The 12,244-nt window shown below is 39.8% G+C and overlaps 2 protein-coding genes across 2 annotated transcripts; both read left to right on the top strand.

The window, feature by feature from the left end:
* Positions 1-214: 214 nt before the first annotated feature.
* Positions 215-1,138, top strand: LOC147368259 (olfactory receptor 7A17-like). Its single transcript, XM_086408777.1, has one exon. The coding sequence runs from the start codon at positions 215-217 to the stop codon at positions 1,136-1,138; it is 924 nt and encodes a 307-aa protein (XP_086264903.1).
* Positions 1,139-7,022: 5,884 nt separating this feature from the next.
* On the top strand, positions 7,023-7,979 carry LOC147368258 (olfactory receptor 7A17-like). The gene has a single exon (XM_086408776.1). The coding sequence runs from the start codon at positions 7,047-7,049 to the stop codon at positions 7,977-7,979; it is 933 nt and encodes a 310-aa protein (XP_086264902.1). The 5' UTR covers positions 7,023-7,046.
* The last annotated feature ends 4,265 nt before the right edge of the window (positions 7,980-12,244 follow it).

The raw sequence follows: 12,244 nt of genomic DNA, 5'->3' as shown, positions 1-12,244 counted from the left end.
TTGGGGAAATGTCTGCAAAAGAACAGGAATTTGTAATCAGAGATGGAACAGGGAATGCCCTGAAGGGGAAAGATTTCACACCAAAATTATAGGCATTGATTTCATGACTGCAAAATATAAATTGTATCATTTGACTATGCCAGTAATGCTCATTTTTGTGAAAAGTGGTCATATCATTTTGGGGGATTTAATTCCAGGTCATTCCCTCCACCACATGGAGCCAGAGAATGATACACATATTTCAGAATTTCTTCTTCTTGGACTATCAAATGAACCAGAACTTCAACCCCTCATATTTGGGCTTTTCCTCACCATGTACCTGATCACTGTGTTTGGAAACCTGCTCATCTTCCTGGCCGTCAGCTCAGACTCCCACCTCCACACCCCCATGTACTTCTTCCTCTCCAACCTGTCCTTTGTAGACATCTGCTTCATCTCTACCACCATCCCAAAGATGATGTGGAATATCCAGATGCAGAGCAAAGTTATCACCTATGAAGGCTGCATCAACCAGATATACTTTTTACTACTCTTTGCAGGGTTGGATGACTTCCTCCTGACTGTGATGGCCTATGACCGGTTTGTGGCCATCTGCCACCCCCTGCACTACACAGTCATCATGAACTCCCAGCTCTGTGGACTGCTGGTTCTAGTGTCATGGATGATGAGTGCCCTGAATTCCTTGATACAAATCTTAATGATGTTGCGGCTGTCCTTCTGTAGAGTCCCGGAGATCCCCAACTTTTTCTGTGAACTCAATCAGGTAGTCCGAAGTGCCTGTTCTGGCACTTTTCTTAATGATGTGATGGTGTATGTTGCAGCTGGGCTGCTGAGTGGTGGTCCTTTCATTGGTATCCTTTACTCTTACTCTAAGATAGTTTCCTCCATACGAGGAATCTCATCAGCTCAGGGGAAGTACAGAGCATTTTCCACCTGTGCATCTCACCTCTCAGTTGTCTCCTTATTTTATTGTACAACCCTAGGAGTGTACCTTAACCCTGCTGATGCACACAACTCACACTCAAGTGCAATAGCTTCAGTGATGTACACTGTGGTCACCCCAATGCTGAACCCCTTCATCTACAGTCTTCGGAATAAAGACATAAAAGAGGCTCTGAAAAGATTCATTGAGCAATAAAAGGACAAACTCTTCTGGGGCTAATAAGTGGATCCAGAAATTGCCATTCTTCCATTAGACTGTGAATATATAATTTGTCTTTTCTATTGCTTCCTTAATTTTACATTTTTTGACTTCAACTTCTGTTTATATGTAAATAATTCAGTTTATTAAGCTTTCCCATTTATTTCATTTTCCTGCTTTCACATATTTTCTTCCAAACTTATATCAGAAATATGTGCAAATTCCCTTTTATTTCTTGAGTCTATGTGAATTTAAGAATAGTATCTTTTCAAGTGACATATATCATTTCAAGTTTTTTTCTTTTATTTTTCTAAAAGAATAGTTAGAAGTTGTATTACTCATATTGAATAAGCTCTACTTGGCACCTTCACTACATAATTTAAGTAACTCACTTTATCAGGCCTTTTCTTCTATCTCATACAGAATAATGACTGAGAACCACTGACCTAGAGCAAGAGAACTAGAAAATTCTCATGTTCTAATCACCACACACACCTTACTCACTTCATAGCTTTGGGTTTTCTTTATTTTAAAAATTTAATTGGAGGCTAATTACTTTACAATATTGTAGTGGTTTTTGCCATACATTCACATGTATCAGTCCATGGGTGTACCTGTGTTCCCCATCCTGCACCCCCCTCCACCTCCCTCCCATCCCATCCCTCTGGGTCATCCCAGTGCACCAACCCTGAGCACCCTGTCTCATGCATTGAATCTGGACTGGTGATCTATTTCACATATGATAATATACATGTTTCACTGCTATTCTCTCAAATCATCCCACCCCCGCCTTCTCCCACAGAGTCCAAAAGTCTGTTCTTCACATCTGTGTCTCTTTTCCTGTCTCACATACAGGGTTATCGTTACCATTTTTCTAAATTCCATATACATGCGTTCAGTTCAGTTCAGTCGCTCAATCGTGTCCAGCTCTTTGCGACCTCATGATTCGCAGCACTCCAGGACTCCCTGTCCATCACCAACTCCTGGAGTTCACTCAGACTCACGTCCATCGAGTCAGTGATGCCATCCAGCCATCTCATCCTCTGTCGTCCCCTTCTCCTCCTGCCCCCAATCCCTCCCAGCATCAGAGTCTTTTCTAGTGAGGCAACTCTTCTCATGAGGTGGCCAAAGTACTGGAGTTTCAGCTTCAGCATCATTCCCTCCAAAGAAATCCCAGGGCTGATCTCCTTCAGAATGGACTGGTTGGATCTCTTTGCAGTCCAAGGGACTCTCAAGAGTCTTATCCAACGCCACAGTTCAAAAGCATCAATTCTTCGGCGCTCAGCCTTCTTCTCGGTGCAACTCTCAGATCCATACATGACCACAGGAAAAACCATAGCCTTGACTAGATGGACCTTTGTTGGCAAAGTAATGTCTCTACTTTTGAATATGCTATCTAGGTTGACTATACTGTATTGGTGTTTTTCTTTCTGGCTTACTTCACTCTGTATAATAGGTTTCATCCACCTCATTAGAACTGATTCAAATGTATTCTTTTTAATGGCTGAGAAATATTCCATTGTGTATATGTACCATAGCTTTCTTATTCATTCATCTGCTGCTGGACATCTAGGTTGCTTCCATGTGCTGGCTATTATAAACAGTGCTGCAATGAACATTGGGGTACACGTGCCTCTTTCAATTCTGGCTTCCTCAGTGTGTATGACGAGCACTGGGATTGCTGGGTCATAAGGCAGTTATATTTGCAGTTTTTTAAGGAACCTCCGCACTGTTCTCCATAGTGGCTGTACTAGTTTGCATTCCCACCAACAGTGTAAGAGAGTTCCCTTTTTTCCACACCTTCTCCGGCATATATTGTTTGTAGATTTTTGGATAGCAGCCATTCTGACTGGAGTGAGATGATACCTCATTGTGGTTTTGATTTGCATTTCCCTAATAATCAGTTTAATCACCTCACCCTTCTGAACCACAGTTTTGCAAATTTAGAATGAAGCTTATAATTGTACATCCTCATAAGATGTTCTGTTGCAAAGTAACAAATGAGACAACAGATATAAGATGCTAAGCTCAGTCCATGGTGCATTAAAAGATCCATGTGGATCTCTTATCATTACCAAGTTTTTTATGATTAAAGGATTAAACCCTAGCTTTTTACTTGTGTTAAAACAGAAAACACCTAATTGATGTGTCAAAAGCGTTTTGAAGTCAGGGATTATTTTACCTATGTTTTCATAGCAAAGGAACACAGCTCTATCCATTATGGAGGAGGAAATAATAATTTTCCGGATATCTCAAGAGCTGCATTCCCCATCACAAGATAGTGCTTTTGGAACCAAGGGACCTAGTCCAGACAGGTTCCTCAGACTTAGATTTGGAGGACACTTTGACTCAGGGTTGCAGAAAGTGTCAGTGTTAGAACTCTGGAATACAGGCGTGTTCATGGAGTAGTAATAAGAATTGGATACACGACTTCTAACCTGGTCTCCTGGGAATGACCAATCAGCTGAAAAAATTCAATTCTGTCCAGACAAGTTCCCCTGAGGAAATGATGTGTTTGAAGATTGAGATAATAGTGGAAAATGTGCTGAACATGTATAATGAGCAGATAAAGCAAATACACAGAGCTATAAATATCTCCACTGCTGCAGTGTCTGAGCAGCTCCACCTTGAGCTGAATGGGGCATGGTTTTGCATTTGGATTCTTAAGTATGGTTCAGAGACCCACGCTTCACTCTTTCCTTCTTTCTTGTCTGGATTCAGAGCTTCAGTCTCCACCATCAACCCTTCAGGAGGAATTTGGATTTCCACACAGAGACCTTCCTCTCAGACTTCCTATCTGGGTGAGTCTGAAAGCCTAGCAGGAGAAAGTCAGAGAGGATGAAACCCAAAAACATTTACCTGAGGTCACCTGAAAGCCCAAACTGCTGGTCCAGAGCCAAGGGTGTCTTAATAACTTATAATCAATTTGTTTCATATGTAAAAAAGACAAGTGCCTATTGCATTCAGCAGTTCAAGAATTGTTGATAATTATGTGATGGGGATGAAAACCTAGTTAGGGGAGACTCAATAAGAAATGGCAGGCACAGTGGTGTCAGTAAACTTTGAATATTTCCAAGGATATTTGCAGTTTAAGAGAGTAGGGAAACATACTATTTGGTCAAGAATGACTTGCAGTGAAGTGATGACATTTTATGTATTTATTTTTGATTTTTGAGATGGGGTATATTTGAGCATGTTCTATATTCATAAAGAAGATCCAGATCAATGGAATAGCTACTACCCAGAAGCTTACAGTTCTTAAGACACATTTCATAGAATCTTTTCTCACATTGAGTATTCACTTGAAAAAAATTGAATTTAGTATACAGAGTCACGTTATGCTAAAAGGCTTAATTTTGCATTAGGTTTGTTACCTGGGAGGCTGAATATATTTGGGGGGGTGATTAATCATTTGCTTTTCTATTATGTATTATCTATGCACATTGTTTCATATACTGGCATTTGAGTGTTATTGTTTCTTTCTTTTTTGCTCTATCATTTCCTCTGTAATTTTATGCATACCTTTATGAAGGCAACAGAATGTATAAAACAGGTGAGGTCTCTGATTATTTGAATCTAACATTTTAATGGAGAAATATTTCAGAATAAAATAAACGCATATATTGCAAAGTGTCATCTGATACAAATCACATGAAGGAAGGGATAGGTTCTGTGGTGTTTATAGGATTTTGTAGGGTATATTATGAGGAGTTTATCACAGGTGGGACAAGTCTCAGAAACAGAAGTAGAGTGTGACCAAGGGGTTTGCCATCAAAAAAAAAAAAAAGAAAGAAAGAAAGAAAATCAAAGCACGGGAATAACAAAAATGCCACTTAAGAAAAGTGATAGGGGACTTATGTACTGGCTAAGTAGTGAAGAATCCACCTGCCAGTGTAGGAGACATGGCCCAATCCCTGATCCAGGAAGATCCCACATGTTGTGGAGCAACTGAGCCTGTGCACCACAACTATTGAGCCCGTGATCTAGAGCCCAGGAGGTGCAACTTCTCAAGCCCACACACCCTAGAGCCTGGACTCTGCAACGGGAAGTCACAGCAATGAGAAAGCCACACCACAACTAGAGAGCAGCCCCCGCTTGTTGCATTTAGAGAAAAGTCCGCACAGCAATGTAGACCCTACACAACCAAAATTAAATAAATAAAATCTTTTTTAAAAAGAAAGAAAAGCAGTAGAAGGGAAAGTCTCATTCACTACTGGACCATATGAAAATAAGTGTGGACAAATACACAGAAATAAATATGGAATAAAGAATTGACCGAGGGCCTGATGTGGACACGGTAGTGAGGCACTGGAGGAATAGAAGTGCAGTCAGTGTGTGGGCCCTTGAGTCTGAGGTCACTTCAGCCCCACACTGCCATCTGCTCCTTCTGCAATCTGCTCTTGCCTTGGCCTCTATTTATACTGTTTCTCCCTTGGCAGGGACTGGTCTCTTATAAATGTCTTCTTGCATTTATCGCAGTGTATAAGAAACTTTTTTGACTCTGTCCCAGCTAAGACATGCCTTTCATATGTGATCTAACCATACCTGCATGCATGGGCATGAACATACACAAACACAGGCTTCTGAACAAAGAGAATCAGAAAAATCCTACTGTATGTGATGCAGTCTGACAGTTTAATTTTGCATTTTGTTTTTTCTATGCTATTTTATTTTTACAAACTACATAGTCTAAACCTCTAATAGGTGTGAATCTCAGAATATGGGAAACATTTCTCCAGCATGTCTTTGAAAACTCTGTTAATGTTTCCCTGGACCTTTTTGGAGATTTCTATGAGAACATGTCTTTTTCATTCCTTCATACAATATGTATTTATTCAGGTACTGCTCACAACTAAACAAAATCTAAGGAGTTGAAGAGTATGGCACTTATAGTCTAGCAGAGAATAACAGATGCAGAATTAATTAAAACCTCATAATGATAATCCTGTATCTAAATGCCTATAAATGAAATTCCCTGTTTTCTGTACAAATTTTTTAAAAAAAGAGGAGAATTCATGAAAGAAACGATCTGAAAAAGAAGTCTGAAAAAAGAAGATGGTGTTTTGGAGATAGGGAGGGGTGAAAATTCCAAATAGAGTTGTTGATTCTCTAAGGAGGTGCATATAAGTTCTGAATCTTGAGCCTGTGGCATCAAGTGAAGCTGTGACTCAAGTTGAATATTCATGAGATTGATGTGAGTGAAGGCAGCACAAGGCTGAAGTGGTGGTTCAGTCACACAGAGAGTCAAGGCTAGGATTTGAAGCTGTTGAATTTGGGGCTTGTTTCACAGTGGGGAGTCACTGGGAGAGAAGGAAGTCAGGGAGTTGGTTGTTTTGAAACACAGCTGTTCCCTCTGACTAGCACACACTTCTACCCAGAGAGACCCATGTCTCCTTTTTCCTCTTTCTTGAAGTCTCTGATCAAATGTTTTCCAGGCTACCTGAACACCCAGTAAAAAATAATACCCTCATCAACTCTCTTCTTTATATTTGATCTATTTTCCTTTACAGCACTTGTCAACATATGATCATTTGTATGAGTTTTTAAGTTTTTTCCTTATATGTTTTCTCCACCATTGAACTACATGATCTGTTGTCTCTCAGCACCCTCTCCTCTTTCTCCAGAATTCGGTAGGTCTTAAATTTGTATTCCCTCAAATGCATGACAAAATCCCTCATTATGAATGTAGAATACTTGACTACTGGGGGAAAAAGCTGACTGTAAGATAGGCTTTCCTATTTGGAGATGGCACAGGAAATTGGCTTGAAGGGGAAATTTCTATACAAAGTCATGAATATTTTTTGAATGCAAAATATTAAATGTTAGAGTTTACCTATGTTTGCAATGCCAATTTTTGAAAAACTAGTCATGCTATTTTTTGTTTCTAGGAAGTCATTTGCATCACATGGAACCCAGAAATGAGACACCAATTTCAGAATTTATTCTCCTGGGATTATCAAATGAACCAGAACTACAGCTCCTCATATTTGGACTTTTCCTCTCCATGTACCTGATCACTGTGATTGGAAACCTGCTCATCATCCTGGCTGTCAGCTCAGACTCCCACCTCCACACCCCCATGTACTTCTTCCTCTCCAATCTGTCCTTTGTAGACATCTGCTTTATCTCCACCACCATCCCAAAGATGTTGAAGAACATAAGGACACAGAACAAAGTAATAACCTATGAAGGCTGCATCATTCAGATGCATTTTTTCATACTTTTTGCGACATTGGATGCGTTTCTCTTGACTGTGATGGCTTATGACCGCTTTGTGGCCATCTGCCACCCCCTCCACTACACAGTCATCATGAAACCCTGGGTCTGTGGACTGCTGGTTCTGCTCTCCTGGATAATGAGTACTCTGAATTCCTTGATACAAAGCGTAATGGTGTTGTGGCTGGCCTTCTGTACAGACTTGGAGATCCCCCACTTTTTCTGTGAAGTTAATCAAGTGGTTCAACTTGCTTGTTCTGACACTTTTCTTAATGACCTGTTGATGTATTTTGCAACTGGGGTGTATGGTGGCATTTCCCTCACTGGAATTCTTTACTCATATTCTAAGATAGTTTCCTCTATACTAGGAATTTCATCTGCTCGGGGGAAGTATAAAGCATTTTCCACCTGTGCCTCTCACCTCTCAGTTGTCTCTTTATTCTTTTGTACAGTCCTGGGAGTATATCTTAGCTCTGCTGCTACTCACAGCTCACAATCAAGTGCTGTTTCCTCTGTGATGTACACTGTGGTCACAGCCGTGCTGAACCCCTTCATCTACAGTCTGAGGAATAAAGACATAAAGAGGGCTCTGAAAAGGATCATTGGGATGGCAGCTATATAAGGACCAGTTTTATCAGGGCTGGAGAAATGCCTGTGATTTTAGGGCTCAAAACCTCAGAGCCCAATTCTTTGATCAGGTTGCTGAAGTAGAACTTGATCTTTCTATTTATTTCCCCAAATTTCCATTTCATTGAATTCAAGGCCTCTATATTATATTACCAAATGAAATTATATACTGGGGAATTGTACCAACTTCTATTGTGTTCCCCATGGGTGTGTAGTCAGCTGTAAATCTCTCTACATAAGCATCTGAATGCAGAGTTCCAAAGAATAGAAAAATGAGGTAAGAAAGCCTTCCTCAGGAATCAATGCAGAGAAATAGAGGAAAACAACAGAATGGGAAAGACTAGACATCTCTTCAAGAAAATTAGAGATACCAAGGGAATATTTCACGCAAAGATGGACTCGATAAAGGACAGAAATTGTATGGACCTAACAGAAGCAGAAGATACTAAGAAGAGGTGGCAAGAATACACAGAAGAACTGTACAAAAAAGATCTTCATGACCAAGATAATCACGATGGTGTAATCACTGACCTAGAGCCAGACATCCTGGAATGTGAAGTCAAGTGGGCCTTAGAAAGCATCACTACAAACAAAGCTAGTGGAGGTGATGGATTCCAGCTGAGCTATTTCAAATCCTGAAAGATGATGCTGTGAAAGTGCTGCACTCAATATGCCAGCAAATTTGGAAAACTCAGCAGTGGCCACAGGACTGGAAAAGGTCAGTTTTCATTCCAATCCCAAAGAAAGGTAGTGCCAAAGAATGCTCAAACTACTGCACAATTGCACTCATATCACATGCTAGTAAAGTAATGCTCAAAACTCTCCAAGCCAGGCTTCAGCAATATGTGAACCGTGAACTTCCAGATGTTCAAGCTGATTTTAGAAAAGGCAGAGGAACCAGAGGTCAAATTGCCAACATTCACTGGATCACCGAAAAAGCAAGAGAGTTCCAGAAAAACATCTATTTCTGCTTTATTGATTATGCCAAAGCTTTTGACTGTGTGGATCATAATAAACTGTGGAAAATTCTGAAAGAGATGGGAATACTAGACCACCTGACCTGCCTCTTGAGAAATCTGTATGCAGGTCAGGAAGCAACAGTTGGAACTGAACATGGAACAACAGACTGGTTCCAAATAGGAAAAGGAGTACGTCAAGGCTGTATATTGTCACCCTGCTTATTTAGCTTATGTGCAGAGTACATCATGAGAAACGCTGGGGTGAAAGAAGGACAAGCTGTAATCAAGATTACCGGGAGAAATATCAATAACCTCAGATATGGAGCTGACACCACCCTTATGGCAGAAAGTGAAGAGGAACTCAAAAGCCTCTTGATGAAAGTGAAAGTGGAGAGTGAAAAAGTTGGTTTAAAGCTCAACATTCAGAAAACGAAAATCATGGCATCCGGTCCCATCACTTCATGGGAAATAGATGGGGAAACAGTGGAAACTGTGTCAGACTTTATTTTGGGGGGCTCCTAAATCACTGCAGATGGTGACTGCAGCCATGAAATTAAAAGACGCTTACTCTTTGGAAGGAAAGTTATGACCAATCTAGATAGCATATTCAAAAGCAGAGACATTACTTTGCCAACAAAGGTCTGTCTAGTCAAGGCTATGGTTTTTCCTGTGGTCATGTATGGATGTGAGAGTTGAACTGTGAAGAAGGCTGAGCGCCAAAGAATTGATGCTTTTGAACTGTGGTGTTGGAGAAGACTCTTGAGAGTCCCTTGGACTGCAAGGAGATCCAACTAGTCCATTCTGAAGGAGATCAGCCCTGGGATTTCTTTGGAAGGAATAATGCTAAAGCTGAAACTCAAGTATTTTGGCCACCTCATGCGAAGTGTTGACTTATTGGAAAAGACTCTGATGCTGGGGGGGATTGGGGACAGGAAGAGAAGGGGATGACAGAGGATGAGATGGCTGGATGGCATCACTGGCTCGATGGACGTGAGTCTCAGTGAACTCCGGGAGTTGGTGATGGACAGGGAGGCCTGGCGTGCTGTGATTCATGGGGTCGCAAAGAGTCGGACATGACTGAGCAACTGAACTGAACTGAACTGAAGTGATGTTGAGTAAGGATGCCATGCTCTTTTGTCTTGAATCGGTTTATGGTTATTTCTGTATCTATGCTGATGTATTTACAGAAAAAAAATGAGTTTTTCATGTGAATTACTTATATTTAATTTCAGCATTTCTATATCCATAAATGACATTTGACTTCCTTCTCAGTTAGAAGACAACTCTCACCAATGTTAAGTGAGAATCAACTGCCTAGGCCCTAGATTCAACCCTTAGCCATTCACCATCGAATTCTTTTCCCTTTAATTAAGTTATTGGAATATAATTACTCAAATAAACTGCATATTTAAAGAGTACAGTTTGAGGGGCTTCCCTGATGGTCCAGTGATTAAAAATCTGCCTTCCAATGCAAGGGACACAGGTTCAATCCTTGGTCTGGGTACTAAGATCCCACATGCCACAGGGCAACTAAGCCCCTGCACCTCAACTAGAGAGCTCACATGCCACAGCTAGAGAAAAGCCTGCACACCATAGTGAAGAACCTGTGGAGTCTAAATAAGTAAATAAACAAAAAGTGTATGATTTAATGAAATAAAAAGCTATCCAAAACCGAGAACATAATGCCTATTTCTCTTTGTGTTTAATTTGACAGTGCACATAGCTTTACATGCTTTATTATGTAATTGTGAAAAAATTTAAGCTCCTGAGCCTGTTTCCTTGTTTATGAAGGTGTTGTGAAATACTAAACAAAACTTCATATGGATGCTATGAGAAACAAATGAAATGTGTGGACATTTCTTTCTTAATCCAAAGAAAACAGCTAAGGGCTAAAGTTCATTTCTGTGTGTATACATTTTTTTCTTTCAAATAAACACTGGAGTACACATGTGTGCATGCACACAGACATCTTCTCTGTGGAAAGGAAATGAGAGAAATTGGGAAAGAATGGAAATGAAAATAATGAACATTTGAATTAATATAAAGTAAAAATATAGAAATATGGACACAAAAATTTAAAGTGAAATGAGTAACCTCAATTTGATGTGAATTACTTTTCCTACCTCAGTGTCACAAAAGAATCACAGGAAGACAGTTGACATTTACATCTATAAAATAAAAAATCCATTGTATCAGTTAATGAGGCAGAATATCTTCAAATTGATTTAGTATGTTTTTTACTTAATATGGGCTTTTATTTACTTAATATGGGTTTTTGACATAACATGCCCTTACTCAAGCTAAGCTAATGAATGGAGAAGATTAAATTTTATTCTTGCAAACAAATTTTATTAAATAAGTGTCTACATTTGACTTCTAGTCCAATTGCAAAATACTTCCACGCTAGTTGCTTAAATAAACACATTTATTCTCTTGGATGTCAGAAGCCTAAAATGAGTCTTGTTGGGCTAATATAAAATATTTGGGTGACAGTTCAAGATGGCAGCATAAAAAAAAAAAAAACAGAAAGGGCTCAAATAAATCAGAAACGAAAGAGGAAAAATTACAATTAATATCACAGAAATGCAAAGGACCACAAGAGACTACTATGAATATTTATACTAACAAATTGGACAACCTAGAAGAAACAGAAACATTCCTACAAAACAAACATTTTCCCAAGAGGGAATTATGAAGAAACAGAAAATATGAATACACTAGTTACTAGTAAGGATATTGAATCAGTAATCAAAAATCTCACAACAAACAAAAGTCCAGGACCAGAAGCTTCACTGATAAATTCTAACATTAAAGATTTAGTATCTATCTTCCAAAAACTTTCAAAAAAATCAAAGAGGAAAAATGCTTCCAAACTCACTTTACAAGGCCAGCATTGCTGCTGCTAAGTTGCTTCAGTCGTGTCTGACTCTGTGCGACCCCATAGACGGCAGCCCACCAGGCTTCCCCATCCCTGCGGTTCTCCAGGCAAGAACACTGGAGTGGGTTGCCATTTCCTTCTCCAATGTATGAAAGTGAAAAGGGAAACTGAGGTCGCTCAGTCATGTCCGACTCTTAGCGACCCCATGGACTGTAGCCTACCAGGCTCCTCTGCCCATGGGATTTTCCAGGCAAGCGTACTGGAATGGGGTGCCATTGCCTTCTCCAAGGCCAGCATTACCTTGATTCAAAACCAGACAAGGGCAGTAAAAGAATAAAGAATTGTAGACCGATATCCTTGATGAACACACATGCAAAAATCTTCAAAAAATATTAGCAAATAATTCAAAAATATATCTAATGG

This window comes from Bos grunniens, chromosome 7, assembly GCF_055505025.1.
Source record: "Bos grunniens cultivar Pamir isolate PY7600 chromosome 7, Bosgru_T2T1.0, whole genome shotgun sequence".
Classification (NCBI taxonomy): Eukaryota; Metazoa; Chordata; class Mammalia; order Artiodactyla; family Bovidae; genus Bos; species Bos grunniens.
The sequence above is the reverse complement of the archived record's forward strand: the minus strand, read 5'-3'. Positions and strand labels throughout refer to the sequence as shown.